Below are 20,002 nucleotides of genomic sequence, written 5' to 3'. Positions count from 1 at the left end.
CAGATCATTTATCAAAATAAATTATTCAGTCGTGACGTCATGGGTTCGCTCTTGAATTTCTAATGGGCTTTTAGAATGGTTTTGTTAGATTTAGTGAATTAATACTGTGGTTATCATTACCTGAAAAAAACTTTCACGTTTTTTCCCTCCCACAAAATAAAATACATGCAGTTATTATAGGCCAACCCGAAAATTATGCTGCCTTCATGTGTTATCGCATGACTTCCGTGTAACTAAACTTCCAACAACTTTCTAGCATATATATATATATATATATATATAAACATTTACCATGAAAGAGAGTAATGACAAACTCGTCATTAATTTGGTGTGATAACGTTTAATGTCATCCCATTTAGCCACTTATTAGCAACTGCCTTTCTCAAGACAAGTAAAAGCTTTTAAAATATCACAAGGGGTATTAATTATGTATTTTATGTTGTAGAATAAAACGTGAACATCTTTCAAACCTAATCTCAGGAAATTTTACACACAAAAAATCCATTGACTTCATCAGACGTGCTAAAATGCTAACTCGTTTCCAGGTTTTTGGCCTACAGAAATACGTCATCCCTGCAGCACTCCATGATGTCATACAGGTTTGGAGCATCATGAGAGCGAGCAAATAGTGACTATTAATTTTGAGCGAATAATTCCTTTAATCTTTCACATTTGCTGTTACTTATGGGAGGAGTTTGTTGTTTCCAGTAGATGGCAGTAGCGACACGCTCGCTGTCTCGTCCTGCTGTCTTCTGTGTGAGAAATCATAACACGTCCTCTACTGTACATGAGTGAAAGTGAGATGTCCACCACCGGACACCAGACCACCACCTAAAATGATTATAGTTATGCACAATAATAGTAATAAACGATCATCCTTTCTCTATTAATATGCATTCATCTTATTAGCATAATAATCTAACATGTCACTGTCATTGCAAACACGCATGTACCATATTGATGCACATTAAACTGAATGATAAAATCCCATCATTTGCTCTTAGCTATCTTTTAGGTGCTGAGGCAGCATTTATTGGTGGGAAGGTGAGCAGGGTATTAATGCAGACAGACAGCATATTCTGGGCCAGTGACAGTGAGTCAGCACCAGCAGAGGGGGGGAGAGAGAGAGAAAGAAAGAGAGAGAGAGGAAAGAGAGAGGGGGGGGGAGGTAAAGTTCTACATCAGATCACTAACCAAAAAGCTGCAACCGACAAAACACGAAAAGAAGCATGCATATAACACAAATCATTTTTAAAGAGCAAGCAATGGGGTTTTTGCATGCACACTTTGTTGCTACTGATACACATGAACATATTGCACCATACTGCAGTGAATCTCCTTGATGCCGTTGAGCTGACATTGAACGGGCTTGGGAATGTTATTACATTCCTTGTTCTTTATACATACCTTTTTGACTGTCAAATTCATGCTTGTTTGCAGTTATTTCACATTCTGATGCCAGGACTGATTTGGATGCCAATGAGTGAGATATTCTTTGCTGCAGGAGTTTTCTCACTCACTCACTCACTCTCTCTCTCACGCAGGCGCTCTAAACTGCTGAATTCTCTGCTTCATGGAAGACTGCAGAAGCCTGCTGGGTGCTGCTGAGCCTTTCTGACCTGCCTGTCCTTGACTGCTCTTGAGAGAATGATGGAGGGAGAGAGTGGGAGAGAGAAAGAGAGAGCTCCGAAGCACTGGCACAAAACTCCTCGCTCTTCATGCTTCGCAAAAAGAGAGAAAAAAAAAAAAAAAGAGCACATGGCTCATTGCCATTATCTTCAAATTCTATCAAAGGAAACATACTCAACCAATGTGTTTCACTGCAAAACACAAGCTATATTTTATTCTATAAGTTTACTTATTATCATTATTATAAAAAAATGTATATATATATACATATATATATGTAGCCTATGTATAATTTCAAAAATAATAAAGATAAAAGTTAAATTTGGCAAAAAAAAAGAGGATAAAATGATCATATCCATAAACTGCTGTCACATCAAAGTCAAGGACGTCTGAAAAGTGTAAACTGTCTAAAATCAGCTGCGGTTGATGATGTGATACCTAAAGGGTGACTTTCATGCTGCCAACAATGTCACAAACTGAGAGCGTAGATCATGTGATCCGGAGAGGAGGAGTCACACTGAACCTGAGAGTGAAGGAAATAAACTGACTGGTTAATAGACAAAACTCAAAATATCAGAAGTATTTATTTCTGATATAATATATATATATAAAAATATTAATATAATTTATGTTCATAAGATGTATATGTATATTCTGTCAAAACAAAACAATAATTTAAACATTCTTTTGGATAATAACACAGAAATCCATTATGTTTGGCAAGAAATTCGCAATGTTAGAATGATAGATAATTGATTTAGTCCATTTTAGGAATTCTTAATAATTATTCAAAATATCATTGCATGTAATAAATAAATAGAAATAATAAGTGCTTTAAGACATATCAAACTAACTAAAATTAATACTTTAGAAGTATTTTTTCCATTGTTGGTTCATGTTAATTAATGTTAACAAATGGAAACTGCTGGGTTGTGTTAACCCAATTTTGGGTCAAATATGGTCTCACCCAACGTTGGGTTAAAAAATGCAATTTAAAAATGGACAAATTGCATTTTGGACAAAATCAAAAATGGACAAAAATGCAATTTAAAAATGGACAAATTGCATTGGTTACATTAAAAATGTAAACCAACGGCTGGGTTTGTCCATTTTTAAATTGAATTTTTAACCCAACGTTGGGTGAGACCATATTTGACCCAAAATTGGGTTAACACAACCCAGCAGTTTTTAGAGTGAACCAATGAATCTTTTTTAATGTAAAGCAAAAGTAAATAATCTGTTAGTATTAGTATTTGTTTGTTAGTTTTTATAAAAAAATAAAAAAATAGTTTAAAGAGCTATGATGGAATGTTGGAGAGTTGGCTTATTGGCAAGTATATGAATTTTTTTCCCCCAATAAAAATGCCGTTACTGTAAAAACATCAGTGCCAACATTAATCATCTGCTGTGCAATATTGCGCTCTCGAAAATCTAGAAGGGAGCGAACATATGCATTACCAGCGAACATATATTAATGAGGACATCACAGCACTTCTGCGCACTGACACGATCACATTACTGACAAACAGATGACCCTCTTCAACGAGTCTGATGGAACTTAAATGACAGTGTGAGCTGTAGATTGTATATATATGGTGATGGATGGTGATGACTCTTTCTCCTCCGTCCTCAGTGCCGCAGGCTGACACAGCTGGAAGGAGTGATCTGTATTCTGGGAACAGTGAGGTCAACCAATGCTCAGCCACTGCAACTTATTAAAAGGCTAGATGTACTGACTGGTAGACCGAGAGAAGCAGCATGTGCGCTGCATAAGCACTCTTAATGTACATACATGTGCTGATACAAGTGCTGGATATGCATATGGACAGCATAAAAACATGCTACCTGACAAAAACAAAACGAAGCACAGTGCTCTTTTCCCCTGTATCTTTTCACTTTCAATTCCCCAAACTATGTAACGCACATATGTTCAGGGCTATTATCCATACGGCGCATCAACTTTTACTGGCCTTGGTTTGATAAAGAGCACTGTGCATAGTTTACATAAGATGGACGAATAGATGGACATGCCTTTAATTATTAAACACGGCTGACGGCAGCATTACAGAGATAATGCGAAGAGGAAGAAACCATAAAGTGAGGCAAAGGAAAGGCACAGACTGAATGAATGGATGGGTGGATGTATAGATTGATGCATGCATTAATATCTGCATTACGCAGTCCGATGCGACCATCTGATTTCAGAGCAGCGCAGTCAGTGAGAGAGAGAGAGAGAGAGAGAGGGGGGAAACGCTTTATCAGGTAATCATATTCTGAACACAGGACACATGCAGGAACAGTGCCATCTGCAACTCAATCTGACTGATGCAGTGTGATGTGCTTCAGATCATTCAGAGCTTTCCGAAGACACAAAACAGATCTGAAAGACTTGCATTCGTCAAGACATTAATGTTGCAGTCAGATAGAGGAAAAGTCTCGCATGATGACAGCAGGATATGCATGATTCATCTGTATTGAGTTGCGCAGAGTTTCCGTCTTTAAAGGGAGTGACTAGCAGCACTGAACGTGCCAGAGGCCTGACTAAGGGAAATGCAAAGTCCCATTAGCCTGACTTTCCATCTGATTTATGAGTATTTACATCTCTGTGTGTGTGTTTGTGTGTGTGTGTGTGTGTGTGTGTGAGAGAGAGTGTGTTCCCTTCAGAATTATTTCAGCAAATGGTAAGGTATTTATAAAACACAACATGTGCAGCTTGTGCACACAGAAAAGTGACAACCCAACCTGTTATGAAAAATACTCTTGACCTGTAAACACAGTTACAACTTTTTGGTAAAATCTACCTTCATTACAGCTGTCTCTTTTATTTAACTGTATTTTATTTGATAAAATAAAATAATTTATATAAAATAATATAATAAAATATATATATATATATTTTCTATATTTTTTGCTTTTATATACATTTTATGCCATATATAATTATATGTTTATAATGGGTACCTTTAATATATTTTATATAACTCATTTTTATTAATACATATTATATTTATATATTAATACAATATTTATTTTATATATAATATTGATTAATTATGATAGAATATTTATAATTTCACATACATACTAAATAAATGTACCTATTATACCTTTGTATTTATTTAGTATATACTTTTCATTAGAAAGAAAAAAATATATAAAAAAATGCACTGCTTTGATACTCTGCTAGTAAGTTGGCCCAAAGTATTTATTCCCTAAATGATCCAAAAACACTGACTTTGCACTCAAGCCAATAACCTTGTCTGACCTCAGATAGCCTATATCTCGGGGCTTCCATTAGGGCGGTCTGTTTTTGTGACTGAGAAATCTGAGCAATCCTCAATCAGCGCAGCAGACAGCAGAGATTACCCAGACTCGAGCTGCTGTTAATTGCGAGGTGGAGTTTTCCAGCTCCATCATGGCACAGCTGGAGGATCCATGTGAACGATTTTAACACCACAAGATAAAACTGCTTTATGACAGGGAACACATGGAGATCAGTCTCAGATCCTCAGCGCTAGGAGGTGCATGTGGTCGGTCAGGACAGGACAGGACAGGACAGGACAGAGGAACTGCACTGGGCCTGACGCCAGCTCACCCCACCCCAGCTCCAGCCTGCAGAGAACTGCAGCTCCAGAGGGCAATGCAGAGGAGGAGAGAGCAAGGGTACTCCAAGCACAAGACACTCCAATATCATGCTTTCCACTCTCAAGGGAAACAAAATGTGCCTGATGTGCGTGTATATAAAGGAAAGCAGGCGGTAGGTGGATTGAAAGCAGGAGATAGACATCTTGTTGACGATGTAAACTGCCCGTTCACATCCTTTTGTTGCCATGTCTGTTCAGTGTGAGCTGGATGACTAGGGGCTTTCTGTTACAATACACATAACCACACAGAAAGCTCCATAAACATCCTCATTATCATTGATCACTTTTTTTTGGTCACCTTGCTTGAGGATGTTTTTGATAAGTTTGAATTAAGGACAAAGTGTTGAGCACTGCACTGACTGATATTCATGACTGAATATTTGTCAATTTCCACAAACAGGGTTCAAACTCTTCTTTTTCATCAATTGGACAGTGAAATAAATCGTCAATATTCATCAACTCACACATCAGTTGTGGTAAACGGAAGCTCAAGCATGCTTGCTTGACGTTGATAGCCAATGAGGTTCACTGATCAATAGCCTAAATTCAATCTGTTCATCATATAAAGCGATTGTGTAAACCGCGCTATTCATGTGGATTTGTTTTATGATCTCTTTATGAATTTTTTGAAGCTGTCAATGGAGGGACAAATAAAAAGATCTTCATTTGTTTTTCAAAGATGAACGAAAGTCTTGCGGGTTTGGAAAGACATGAGGGTGAGTAAATGATGAAAATATTTTCATTTTTATAAATGAAATAACCCTTTAAAACCCGTATCTGTGTCATTTAATAAGCATAACGCTAATTATAACATTAAAACAATAAAAAAAAAAATCATACAATAATTTGGGTTACAAAGTTAACTGTTTGATCTTGGCAAATGCCGTCAACTGAAAAAACAAAATAATACTATTTACTTTGTTTGAATTATGTCACTTCCTGCATGTCACAGTTTTTATGTAATATTAATACAGAAAATCATGCAGCAACAGGGTTGGTCATAAAATATCTGTTATTCGTGAATAAACTACGTTTTGGTCATTAAAATGGTTTCATAATTTAAAAAAATATATTTTACTGCTAAGCATTGAATATCATTTCAACAGATTATGGTACAATTATGATATTAAATATATATATAAAAAATCTATGCAAGATTAAAAAAAAATAGAAAAACAACCAATACAAATAAATTGTAAAAAACATTATGGAAATACTTAAATGATAAATGTTTTTACTGCTAAGCATTTCAACAGATTATGTTAAAATTATGATATTTATCCCATGTTATGGGGGATACAGGCATTTAATGTGCTACTTTCAAGTTTAGTTTATGTTAGTTTATCAAACATGTCTAGTAACAATGAAACATTTTGTTGCATCTAATGCTTGCAACAAAAAAAGTAAAAAAATGATTGTCATTCACTTGTGTTATCAAAGCTATAGCATTTAAAAAATATCCCACAGCCACTGCCTCCAAAAACCAGTAACATACACCTGACAGCTGATAATTAAAAATTTATTGATTTGTATGTATGATCAAATCATATTTGACATAAGAAACAAAAGAACCCTTGCATAGATCACAGACCATGCCTTTGTCAATGTACGACAACATTAAAAATAATTTAGCATAACAAAGATTAAAAAATAATTCAAAAAACGTACAGAAACATGTAAAAGACGACATGAACAGTTTGACCAGATGTACATGGAACAACCATTAACATGGAGTCATCATCTGTCTAACATAAACATGTAGCTGAGATGGTCAGTAATGACTGTATGGACTCTAGTTTGGGTTTTTTGGCGGAATTGAATGTTTTGTCAAATGCATCATTCCATGACTTGTATCATTCAGCATCCTGAAAGCAAACGGCAAAATCTCAAATGAAGCCAAAATAAATAAAAAAAGAAACTGATCAGTGGAGTTTGACGGATTAAAGAACTTTTCCCAAACGAAAGGGAACGAAAATAACATTGGCGAATAAATAATGAAGATGGCTCTAGGAACAAATGACAGCAAGGGCTTAAAAAAATGATGCAACCAGAATATAGTTGATCCTCAGTTTTGAAAGGCTAAGCTCATGCAGTCTTCCATACACCATGCAGATTTTTGCAATTGCTAGGTTGCTGTTGTGTTTTGGTTTGGTATGGCGGTATGGAGTTAAGGTTATTACAAAAAAAAGTACAATGTACAGTACATTTTCGATGCTAATGCCATTTTTTTTCATTTCATGATATTGATAATACAAGCTATAATCTTCCTATATATTTGTAATGGCTTGTCTTATGGACTCGTTTGTGAGTCTACTGTAGTTTTATCAAGGGCATGGGTTTGTTATAGTACAGTTAACTATAGTGCCACATGGACGTAACATGGTAATATAGCTAGACGAGGCCACGCAGGTGAAGAAAATAAGTATGTCTGACATCCTCCTAAAGGCCACAACCTAGGGATCCTCATTTTTCAACAGATAGCTTTCACATCGGGTAACTTAGTATTAGTCAGTCATTTATTCGTAATTTTTTTATTCCACTACAGTGTATTTGACCTTTTATCCCTTCTTGAAATAAGGTTTCAGCTTGTTGTTAGGAAATTCTGAGCAATGCAAAACAACCAAATCGAAAGAAATAAAACTAAAACATGTAGTATGCTATGGATTTACACCTTTACAGACTCAACTGATAAAAGACCTACGTCCTAAGCCATAATTCTTTTCAAATTTTGCTCATAAACGGTCCTCACCTTATATCAGATGCAAAATAGACTTCTTAGTACCACAGTACTAACATCATTTGCTTCAATAGGGAAAAAGAAGCGACACTTCCACTTAAAGGAACATTTCTTATTTTTTGTTATAGTCTCTCAACATAAAGTACATGAAAAATGATCATTGGTGGAAATTGTTTGTCCTCTTGCATTATAATAGGTTTACATCTCTATTCTTATCAAAAGTTTGTTTGCCACAGCCCTTGGTAAATATCAAAATAAGCATTCTGGACAGTCCTGTAATACACTTAATCCCTATTGCTATGATATATGGTGTAGTTATTAAATATAGGATTATGCATAGCACCATAGGGTTTGATCACCACTCACATGCCCAGTGGAAACAGTTCTTACTCATCTCATCTTGTTTCATTTACCATATTAAAATGAAATTGTTGTGATGAAATATGTTGCATGATTGGTTGCCTGTTAAGATAACACCACGATTTTACGTTTGCTAAGCCCATTTTTGTTTCCGCTGAAGCAATGTTATGAACTCTAAACAAAATACACATAAATAAAGCCCTGAAAACCTCTTTCTGGCACCGAGCTACAGCAGAGGGGACTAAACCCATGTTAGTGTTATAGGAAACTGCCCAATGGTAAAATGCTGCTGTTTGCCTTTGATTACAATCACACCTCAAGGATCAATAAAGGTCACATGATCAGGCAACTTGTTTACGAGCTGCTCTAGCAGACTTGCTAGCAGACACCCAAAAAGACGAATTTAATCGTGGCCATTTTAAAGCGCTTTTTAATTATCAAGGAAAATGAAAACCTTGAATATTTCGCATTTAACTCTATGCACTGAAATAGCCCTCATTAGCATGAACACAAGATTTCACATTAAAGTTTAAGTCATCAGTACACTCCGTAAATCAATTAAGTCTGCATTCAAATTTGGTCATTTACAGTACCTGTGTGCATATGGCCCGGACGGGTGCAGGCTTAATATACCGTCTTAATTTGAGGTTGCTATACTAATGGGCTAAACATGACTTTTTAACATTACGTAGACATGTCTTTTTGAGGACATACTTTAAAATGACTTTGCAAACGTTAAAATCTACATTGTACCCTGTGGTGTTAGGAAAACCTGTGCTGTGGTCTCTTCCCAGATCTCTCTTTTAAAAAAGGACTAAATCGCAAAACAGAAACAAAAGTGAATGTTGATTGTGCTTAGCAATGGAGCGTTACAGATACGAGGGGTCAGGGATGGGCGCATTGTTGAAATTTGTTGTAAGTGCTTGAAAAAAGGCTAATTCTAGGGCACACTAAGTGTATTATTTCTGCCGTATCATCACACTTCACAGGCTCTTATGTATCTCATGTTCTGCTCTGCAGTGAGCTGTGCGGCGACCTCACTGAGGTAGACTCTTTATTATGGCACAACATAATCAAAACCACAACGAAAGGCAGATCGAAAACTCTAAAGGTCCCGTCATGTGAAAGTCATATGTCTGATTTCATACTCAAGCTCAGCTGTCATATGAAAACACAGAAAATGTTTGAGTTTGTGCCTGACAACCATGTGTCACGTTCGGCAAAACAACAATAAAAATGAAAAGCACTCCGAATACACTGTAATGACCAGCCTCAACATACATTATGACAGTTCTAGAGCAGATATTGTTCCCTTGCCCTGCCCAAAACTCCAGTTACTCTGAGGCACTTTCACCTGTCCGGTTGCTGAGAGGGTCAAAGGCACTAGCAACTAATATGAGTAATTCTGCCATGTTCTCTTTTGCATCCTGCTAAGATAAAGTAAGCGATTTTTGATTTCATAAATCCTAAATTTGATCGCAAAATGGAAGCGTGTAGTATAATTGCCCATAGTTTTCTTTTTTTTCTCAAAGAGAGAGAGAATGCCCATGCACTGCACTATTTAAGTTATATTCATGTTTTTTTAGTTTTTTTTTTTAACAGGTGCGCTTATTATGAGTATATGCATTTGATAGTATCTTGATAGTTCTTTTTCTGTGTCTTTGACTACTTTTTAGATTGAAAAGTTTGCATCCCAGCGTTGGGGCTTGCATATATATTTTGTCACATTTCAGAAAATGTCAAGGAATCAACGTCCCTAGTTTCCCTGATTGTAACAACGACACCCTTATGAGGTATCTCAATTGCAACAAGCTGTTATACCGATGTCATGCATTAAATATACTAGGATACACAGTACCTTAGTTGAGTAGGCCATAATGCAGGTTCTTTTGACATGCTATGATATCATTAAGATTCTGTTTCCCGTAAGGTTAAACATTCAGTCTTTAAATACACCTAAATGATAAGCATCTCAAATCATGACACACTAGTGCACTTTTCATGGCGACAAATAAGGAGGTTGATGGAGAGGGGGAGCTGATGGAACCGAATGCAAAAGAAAAGCAAAACAGGAACAGGTGTCCTATCGTCATGAGGTAATGTCCGACGCATGCCAATATCAAAACGAGGATAATCTAAACATGCTAACTATGAGGCTCCTCTTTCGGCATTGTGCTGTCTTATATCTAAAGGTCATGGCATTTAATCACTTGGTGATATCTAAATTACAGCATCTGCTGGAAAATAGCAGCAATGCGGATGTCCATGAGGCGATGACCTTGGCCTCCGTAGCATCCCAGCAGAAGATAAGTCTTGTTCATTATAAGGTGCTTTGCTGGTCAGTTGGGGAAGACCACCTACGGACGAGGTGTCCACCGCACACTGCACTTGGTCTTTTATGCATTTTCCCGGATGCAGTGTGCAGCTTGCTGAAATGTAGTCTACAGTCCATGCGTGATTTTTTAGTAATCCCATCGTCGAGAGTCCTTCAGTGCCTGTGGACGTTAGCTAGGTGCTCGTGGAGGCTTTTTTCTGAATCATCCTCTTTGGAAATGTATTAGACTAAGTATATACTGAATCATCTGCCTCATTTGCTGCAGTTATGTTCTATATGTTTTGGTGTAGTATTTTTCTTTCGTCTGCATTGTAAAGATATTCGCATTGCAAGGGCTCACGAGAGGAGGTAAAGTAAGCATTCATATGTGACCAGTCAGTACTTGACTGAGTTTTCTACTGTGTCTCTAGACATCGGTTAGCAGCTTACTTTTGTTCACACAGTTCTGATTAGCGGTAGTGCAGTTGCCAGTTCTGAGGTTGGCATCTCTGAAGTTGTCGATGCTGTTGTTTATGTCTCCGTCTATCTCCATGTACTCTGACTTGCTGACGGTCGAGGAGCTGCGACGACTGGAGTTGGAATCAGAGGCGATGTTCGGGTTGCTCACGTTGAGGAGTTGGGCCTGCTCCTCTCCTTCAGTTTCTCTATGGTAGAAATAGTTGAAGTTGGACACGATGACAGGCACGGGGAGGGCGATGGTCAGCACACCGGCGATGGCGCACAGGGAACCCACGATCTTGCCCCCTATAGTCACTGGCACCATGTCCCCGTAGCCTACGGTAGTCATCGACACAACCGCCCACCAGAACGCGTCAGGGATGCTGGTGAAGTAGGACCCTTTTTCCTCGGCCTCTGCGAAATACACAGCACTGGAAAACAATATGACGCCAATGAAGAGGAAGAAAATAAGCAATCCAAGCTCTCGCATACTGGCTTTGAGGGTCTGCCCCAAAATCTGAAGGCCTTTGGAGTGCCTGGATAGTTTAAAGATCCTGAACACCCTGACCAGACGGATCACCCTGAGGATGGCCAGTGATGTTGCCTGCTCGCCCTTTCCCTCCTTCCCGTCCGGCTCGTCCGCTAACTCTGTGCCCAAGGTGATGAAGTAGGGGATGATGGCCACGATGTCAATGGTGTTCATCATATTCTTAAAGAAAGCCGCTTTGCTCGGGCAAGCAAAGAAGCGGACTATCAATTCAAATGAAAACCAGATGATACAGAGGGTCTCTACAATGAAGAAGGGATCGGTCAGGATGTTTGGTTTGTAGTAGAAGGTGGTGTTGCCTATAATCTGTATCCGCCCTGCAGGGTCCTCTTTCAGTTCAGGTAAAGTCTCCAAACAGAAAATGACAATGGAAATTAAAATGACCATAACAGATACGATAGCAATTCCTCTGGCCGGCCCCGAGCTCTCGGGATGCTCGAACAGAAGCCAGATTTGCCGTTGAAACTCACGCTCTGGTAAGGGCCGCTCTTCCTCACGGATGAAGCCCTCATCTTCACGAAACTTCTCCATCGCCTCGACCCCAAGTTCATAGAACTTAATTTCTTCCGAGAACATATCCAATGGGACGTTTGCCGGCCTTCTCAGTCTTCCACCGGACTGATAGTAGTAGAGGATGGCATCAAAGCTCGGACGATTTCTGTCAAAGAAGTACTCGTTCCTCAAGGGATCAAAATACCGCATCCGCTTCTTTGGGTTACCTAAGAGAGTCTCTGGAAACTGGGAGAGAGTTTTGAGCTGGGTCTCGAAGCGCAGCCCCGCTATATTGATGACCACCCGTTCGCAGCATTCATGATCATCGTGGTCAGGAGGGTACGTGTCCTGCGGATGTCCCGGCACGGCAGAGGTCTCATCCATGTTGTCCCCAGCCACGACTGTCATCCTGCAGGTCAAAGTTGGAGCTCCGCAGGAGTTAATTTAATTGAGTAGACATCCAATTGCCCTCCCAAGGCGTCGCTTTCCTTACTTTGCTCTGATTCCAGACCCTTAAATCTATCTCGATCCCCGGGTATATGGTATGACTTGATCTTTCCTCAGTGTGGCCCCACTGCGGTTGTCACTGATTCGACCATCGCTCCCTTCCACTGCATCCACTACGGCTGCCTCTGTCACCGAGTCAGAGAAAAATGGATCGAACAGCGGCGATATTTGCTAGCTCAGCAAGTTCACACTACTTATTTATTTATTTACTTGTTATTGTATGTATATATCACAGAAGTGCACAGCCTTAAGGGCACAATTCTGAATCATTATGCTAATTTAGGTTATTGAAAAGATGTGACAGGACACTGTCACTTTTGCTCCATCACCACATACATGCAGTCTACTTCTCACTATAGATATATATAGGGAAACATATTATTGAATAGCTTAGATGTAAGTTTGAGTACATAAATTGATAGGAAAACATGAAAATGACTTTCACTTCAGGCTGATACATGCAGTTATGATGCTCACCTCGCTACTGAAGGAATGCGTCTTCTGCCGGCAGTCTCCTGTCAGTAATGCACCCTCGATTCTCTTTTGTTGTAGAAAATGCCCTTGTAAAAGCTTCTTTACATTTTCTCACTTTCAAAATGTTCGTCCATAAATGTCACATCCATAATGAAATTAAATCATTCACGACATTCGCACGCGACGCTATAATGACAGAAATATGGCTTTGAGCTGTATTACAAAGCTTCACATTCAATTTAAACGAGGGATAAAATACAAGAAGCGGGAAAAAAGGCTAAAAGAAAACATGAAGCCGCAACGTCCTCCCTCCGCTCATGCTCGTGCGGCGGCACCTTGGTGTAAATGGCTTATACTGCATGAGAAATTGTAATGCTGCAGCTCAGCTCAGGCGGGAGATACATTAAGGGGGCAAAAGCGAACCATACCATTTCCAGACATTACTGCATCAGCAAAATTTCCCTCTTACGAGTAGACAAGATGACGAGCGGTCTGTTTTATCTGGACACACTGACAGGGGTGTATGGAAGCGAAAGGCTTCTTAAAGAGGAGATCAATAAGGGGAGAGGGAATAATTCCTTAATCATGCCCAACATATTGTTGCACTGTATTGCACATGGGAGAACGAGGAGCGGGAGAGGGGGGTAGGACAGTATGGGGGAGGGGTTCGACGCAATGCGTGGCCACAAGTGCTGGTCCACGCAATGCGCGAGAGCTTTTATGTGCCAACACTGGCGCAGTATCTGATTCGCCGAGCACTAATGTGCACAGATACTTTAACTGACCACACTAACCAATAACCACAATAAAAAGACGGCTTCTCTAAAGTGCTCTTCTTCGTGCAATACTGCGACTTCTTTCCACCCAAAAGAGTTATAGAGCCTCACAGCTCCATGCGTGTTGATGGGAGACTAGATCGTGCGGGGGTTGGAATATTTATAGAATAACGTGGGTGTATGTACTTGGACGGACGGCGGTTTGTGCAGCACCTCGGTTAGAGCTCTTTTCAGCAAACGCCAATAATAGGCTTTCCCCCCTCCCAAAAAAAAAAAAAAAAATTCACATTTTTCTCTAAATAATTAACTGGATTTTTTTTTTTCTTGACATGTTTGAATTGCTTGTTTAACATTTTGGTCATTTAGAAAATCACTCTCTATAATTCACAAATGTATAGAATACACAATATTATACTATACCCTAACAATATAGAATTCACAAATATATCAAGAATATAGGCTATACTGATATTTAAGTTAATGACAGAAAAGAGAAATCATTTTAAGATGCCAGTTATTATAAATGTAGCCTAATATTTGAGCCTATTCTTTAATGTTTTTCTACAAAATAAATAAATAAAATAAATTATAGGCTATATATATATATATACATACTTTTTTTTTATAAATTATATTTATAATATTGCAATAATAATAAAATATTATTAATATTTTTAAAAGATATAAAAAAAATATTTACGTCAACATTCCAAGACTTCCTGTCATTTATTTATTTTATATTATTTAATATTATAATTTATTTACGTCAACATTTCAAGATTTTCTGTCATTTTATTTATTTATTATTTTATATTTAATATTATAATTTTATTTTACAATCTGTGTATAGTTCCACCACCAAGATATGTTCAGAAATTGAAAATATATGTTCATCACAGAAAGCTTTAAACTAAATAAGCTTAAATGTAGGCTATTTAATAAACCTCACTGATATATATACTGTATATATAAATTTAATTAAGGAAAGTATTATTACATCATCCGATAATTCTGATAAAGAAAGTAATAGGCTAATACTTTCCTTAATTAAATTGACACAACTCCACGTCTGTAGACGGTGATGATTCCTCCTATTCACCAGTAGGTGGCATACAAACATCAGCAAACGATGTAAACACTACAGGAATGATTGATCTGTGCACGACATCTTCCCATTAGTGTCATGTAACACAATTAAGAGAGGGAAAAGCCTGAATAAAAAGATACATTAAAATGATAAATAAATATAGGCTAAAATGTATAAGATAACTCATGAAACTTAGTATATCCAGTTGATCTACTAATTTGTTTCACATAAATCATCAGCCAAATCAGCCAACGGGAGTACAAGCACAACCGTTTTTATTATCAGGCACTGTTAGAACAGCAGCTGCAGTGAGCTCTTAACTGCTAAATATCATGAATAAGAAATGGGCAGCCCTTTCCTCCCTTCACTTTGCCGTTCAATGACTTCCCCTCAATACATGTAGGCCTACTTTCGGTGAGCAGTGATTAGTTCAATCAACATAAATGCATAGGTAGTCATTAATCAGAGCTGTCTGAAGTGTCATAGATCCCACCTGTTATACATTATTGATGGAGTAATTGTGCAGTTTTGTAAGTGTTTCATCTCTCTGTTTAAACTGACCATGACCAAATTACTTCATCTTTATTTTGGAGACATGCCTCCACTTCACTTTCTTTAAAAAGGACACCCAACTCAATCTAGTTAAATTGCAAGTGTTTCTTGGACCATTGCTATCATATATACAGGCCTATATATATATATAGATATTTTATGCTTAGTCAGAAATATTATTCAAGGTAACAAGCTACAATGCTAGTGAAACAATGATGAAGACAAACGTCTAATATGAATGTGACAAATTATTTATTTACCAAAATAAGTTCATTCTTACCTCATTAATAAGTTAGAAAAATAGTTAATTCACTTGGTCTGATGCTGTCATGTGGGCAGGTTAACAAATCAAAACAAATGTTAAGGAAACAAGTGTCAGACCATTCAATTACATTTCATCCTGAGCAAAGGCAACATGTGCCAACAACAACTCTTGCATTTTCAAAGCACACATAAAGCACAAGGCAGAGATATTTTAAGAGCAATATATCTCATAAGGCACTGACATAATGAAGGCTTAAACAAAGCTTAAATCAATTTATAAATATTTCAATAAGTTCTAGATTACAAATATATTACAATATATTACAAAAATCAGTGGCAGCCTGTGAGTATACATTTTTACATCCTTCATTAATTTAGTTTTTCATTGATATTTTGGCTAAATTCGAAAGTTCCTCTTCACCTGTTGTCTGACAACAATCAGGTTTGATGACGCACTTACGTCACAATGAAAGCTATAATATTTTCACATAGGCTACAGTATGTATTTGCATTATGCACATAAATAGGCAAATGAAAAAAGTCAACTGTATCAGCTTTGCTGTTACATTCCTTTCGAATTCACATTTTTCCTTCCCTGAAGAACAACCACGGACATAAAAGGTTATAACGCACACATATTGCATGTTTACGAAGATCATATGAACTTCTGTCTTCTTTATAGAGAAGAAATGCCTTCATACATCTGCTGCATCCTGCAATCAGAAGTAACATCAGGTGGTGACAGATAATGAGACATGCACCCATCAGTGAGTGTGACATTTGCCTTCTCAAACAGGTTCCATGCTGTAGGACTCTCTAGATCCCTAACCCCGCCGCAAGGGGGCGATTGATACCCATAATATCACATTGGTCCTTTTAACTCTTTCCCCACAAGCGTTTTTGAAAAAAGTTGTCATTTTTGATTATTTTCACTAAAGTTTCACGTGAAAGCGTTTTTGTCAAAGACTACACTGGGATTCCAAACGATGATCAAAACAGATCGAGTCCATCAACACCCCCCAAAGCTTCACAGTCCTATAGCGCGTCCTGGGTCAACATTTCATTTTGATTTATATGTTGTTTAATGTTGATGATTGAACGTTATTTTACATATGCACATGTTTACACATGATATGGTTTGTTTCTGCTGCTTGATCAGATTTTGTACTCTTTCAGAAGATGTGACATATAGCGCCCCCTACCGTTTAACAGTGAAAACACAGAAAGCCGGACATTTCCGTCAATGGTTGGGGAAAGAGTTAAGTTTGAGCGGCGCTGTCCACCTGAACAAGAGGACAAATAATTGACACAAAGCTTATTCTCTCGACTTAGGAACTTAGAACACTAATTTAGAATTCAACCAATGTGATGTCAGGCACATATATTGACTTTTCTACAGTCATTATCTAGAGTTGGAACCCTAGCAACAAGATCCCCAAACGTACGCGCACAGAATGTGATACTCACATAAAAGCTCTTTTTGGATTTCTTATACATCTGTGAGTTTGTCTGTATGTTCTTCTGATGGATTCAAATTTGATACGCTTGATGAATTCCAGTCGTCTTCGTTTGAATGCTCTGATATCACGAGAGAGGGTTTACTGTCGCTTTTATTTCGGTCACATAGCGAAGGCAACGGGCGGCCACAGGTCACGTGCGTGTATTCCTCTTGCTCATCTGCGTTGTGCTCTCGGTGATAGAAATAATTAAAATTCGACACGATTACCGGTACCGGCAGGGCGATTGTAAGAACTCCTGCAATGGCACACATTGATCCAACAACTTTGCCTCCAATGGTGACGGGATACATGTCGCCATATCCAACTGTAGTCATGGTAACAACCGCCCACCAGAACGCGTCAGGGATGCTAGTAAAAGAAGATTCTGGGTCGTCCACTTCGGCGAAGTAAACCGCACTGGAGAACAATATAATGCCGATGAGAAGGAAAAATATCAGTAGTCCGAGTTCTCGCATACTCGCTCGTAGGGTCTGACCGAGAATTTGGAGACCCTTGGAGTGCCGTGAGAGTTTGAAAATCCTGAAGACGCGAACCAAGCGGATAACTCTCAGTATGGCGAGGGACGTGGTCTGTTGCGAGTTTGACTCGGTTTCGGAAAGGTCTAAACCTAGAGTAATGAAATATGGAATAATAGCCACAATATCTATGGTGTTCATTATGTCTTTGAAGAAGGCAGCTTTGCTTGGACATGCAAGAAACCTTACAAACAGTTCGAAGGAAAACCAAACGACGCAGATCGTCTCCAACAAGAAGAATGGATCCATGAACAGACTTTTTTTCCCCGGAGTCGTTCCGTTCGGCGCAAGGTGGTTATTGAACACACGATCATCCTCTCTAAATTCGGGCAAAGTTTCTAGACAGAAGATAACAATGGATATCAAGATGATCATTACAGATATTATAGCAATGATTCTGGCTGCTCCTGAGCTGTCAGGATACTCGAACAGCAGCCAGATTTGACGCTTAAATTCACTGGACGGCATGGGCCGTTCTTCTTCTTTCAGCAAACCCTCGTCCTCTTGGAAATGTTGGATGGCGTCATCACCGATCTCGTAAAATTTGATTTCATCGATAAAAATCTCAACCGGCACGTTGACGGGTCTTCGAAGCCTCCCACCTGACTGGTAGTAATACAAGATCGCATCAAAACTGGGTCTGTTTCGGTCGAAGAAGAACTCGTTCCTCAACGGGTCGAAGAACCGCATCCTTTTAATCGGGTCTCCTAGCAGCGTGTTCGGGAATCTTGCGAGTGTTTTAAGTTGCGTTTCGAAACGCAGACCTGAAATGTTGATGGTGATGAGCTCGCAGCACTCCTGGTCAGGACACTCCACTTCACAGACGTCCTGGAAGGGGGGGTCAGCGTGGTCCACGCTTTCATCCTGGTTCTCTCGGGACATATTTGCCCCTCGAGAGTTTTGCCTGTTTGTCCTCCTCGACTTGCCGCCACTCCACCAGTTTTGGGGATCCGATAGCTCCAGCCTGACGGAGATCGAGCCCTAAACTAACTTCTGAAACTTTACTAGGCCTACCTTCTAAAAACTATTCAAACCCGGTTTATTGTTGTAAGGGAATAGAAAGTCATACTGCCAACACGCTCAGCCGAGAGCTGGAACAGATATAGTAACTCAGACTGCTTGAGACAGCAGAGGGTGGGCTGGCTGTGATTGGCAAACTGTGACTGAAGCAATGCGCCTTGGCTGGTTTGAACTTTAGAACCTGTAATTTGAATACTGAAAAGCTTGATGTTGTTTCTGTTCATTGTATTTGTCAAGTACATTGTAATTATAAATACACACACACTCACCCCTAACAAACTCACTCTCTCTCTCTCTCACCCCCCACCACACACACACTCACTATCACTCATTCTCTCTCTCTCTCTCACACACACACACACACACTCACACTCATACTCCCCCACACACTCACTCACTCACACGCTCACACACACACACACACACACACACACACACACACACACACACAAACAAATTACCCATTTATAGTAAATGTACAAATAGTTTGCAAATTCAATTTTTTTTCCAAACTGTTTATTTAACACTCAAAAGAACAGTTTCAGTGCGGCTCAGATCTGGGTCCTCTTGAAGTGAGAAGTGAAAGTGCTGGCTTGACTGACACCTGAGCACCAGCAGACTCGCTCTGGATCAGGCATTAGCAGCCGTTACACTGTACAACTTTACAACTAACACCAACAGCCGTGTTCGCACTGTCGGGCCAGTGCGAGACAGGGCTTTAAAGTGCCTGTAGCACCGGGCCCAAAATCTGCTTCCACCAACAAATGGAAGTTTTATCAGAAAACTAATCAGAAAGACTTTTTGCTGGCATTTTTGAGGTTTTCTTGAATATTTAAAACCCAAGCATCAATGTTTTACCACAGGTTTACAATAAAAAGTGATACAGAGGCCCAAGTAGAAATGTGATCATGCCTGTTCATTGGTGCTGTGTGATGTGGAGAGAGAGAGAGAGAGAGAGAGAGAGAGAGAGAGAGAGATCATCACACCTCCGACACCTGTGTGCTGGAAGCTGTCTGGAACAGCCGTCTTGGTTATTCTGTGCTTTTGTTTGCTGGTTAGACCTGTGCTAGTGATATCTTTATTTTCAGCAGAGCCAGTCAGGGAC

At 38.9% G+C, this 20,002-nt stretch overlaps 2 protein-coding genes across 5 annotated transcripts; both read right to left on the bottom strand.

Moving 5' to 3' along the window:
- Positions 1-353: 353 nt before the first annotated feature.
- Positions 354-13,702, bottom strand: kcna1a (potassium voltage-gated channel, shaker-related subfamily, member 1a). 2 transcript variants are annotated; one of them, XR_014625977.1, is made up of 2 exons: positions 13,167-13,702; positions 354-2,152 (listed from the first exon to the last, which is right to left on the bottom strand). XR_014625977.1 is itself a non-coding variant. In XM_084396738.1 (2 exons), the coding sequence occupies exon 2, from the start codon at positions 12,588-12,590 to the stop codon at positions 11,112-11,114; it is 1,479 nt and encodes a 492-aa protein (XP_084252864.1). In that variant the 5' UTR covers positions 12,591-12,814; positions 13,167-13,702; the 3' UTR covers positions 6,285-11,111. The 2 variants fall into 2 exon arrangements, 1 of the variants encoding a protein (XP_084252864.1); XM_084396738.1 differs by lacking the exon at positions 354-2,152 and adding an exon at positions 6,285-12,814.
- A 2,158-nt stretch (positions 13,703-15,860) lies between these two features.
- Positions 15,861-19,779, bottom strand: kcna6a (potassium voltage-gated channel, shaker-related, subfamily, member 6 a). 3 transcript variants are annotated; one of them, XR_014625978.1, is made up of 3 exons: positions 17,310-19,779; positions 17,045-17,125; positions 15,861-16,555 (listed from the first exon to the last, which is right to left on the bottom strand). XR_014625978.1 is itself a non-coding variant. In XM_084396739.1 (2 exons), the coding sequence occupies exon 1, from the start codon at positions 18,757-18,759 to the stop codon at positions 17,332-17,334; it is 1,428 nt and encodes a 475-aa protein (XP_084252865.1). In that variant the 5' UTR covers positions 18,760-19,779; the 3' UTR covers positions 15,861-17,125; positions 17,310-17,331. The 3 variants fall into 3 exon arrangements, 2 of the variants coding, with proteins under 2 accessions (XP_084252865.1, XP_084252866.1); XM_084396739.1 differs by having other exon boundaries at positions 15,861-17,125; XM_084396740.1 differs by lacking the exon at positions 17,045-17,125.
- Between the last annotated feature and the right edge of the window lie 223 nt (positions 19,780-20,002).

Source organism: Rutilus rutilus (assembly GCF_951802725.1).
Source record: "Rutilus rutilus genome assembly, chromosome: 23".
NCBI classification, from domain to species: domain Eukaryota; kingdom Metazoa; phylum Chordata; class Actinopteri; order Cypriniformes; family Leuciscidae; genus Rutilus; species Rutilus rutilus.
This window is presented reverse-complemented; position numbering and strand designations above follow the sequence as displayed.

Coding starts and splice junctions, on each gene's coding strand:
- kcna1a (XM_084396738.1), bottom strand. CDS start 12,590: ATGACAGTCGTGGCTGGGGACAACATGGATGAGACCTCTGCCGTGCCG.
- kcna6a (XM_084396739.1), bottom strand. CDS start 18,759: ATGTCCCGAGAGAACCAGGATGAAAGCGTGGACCACGCTGACCCCCCC.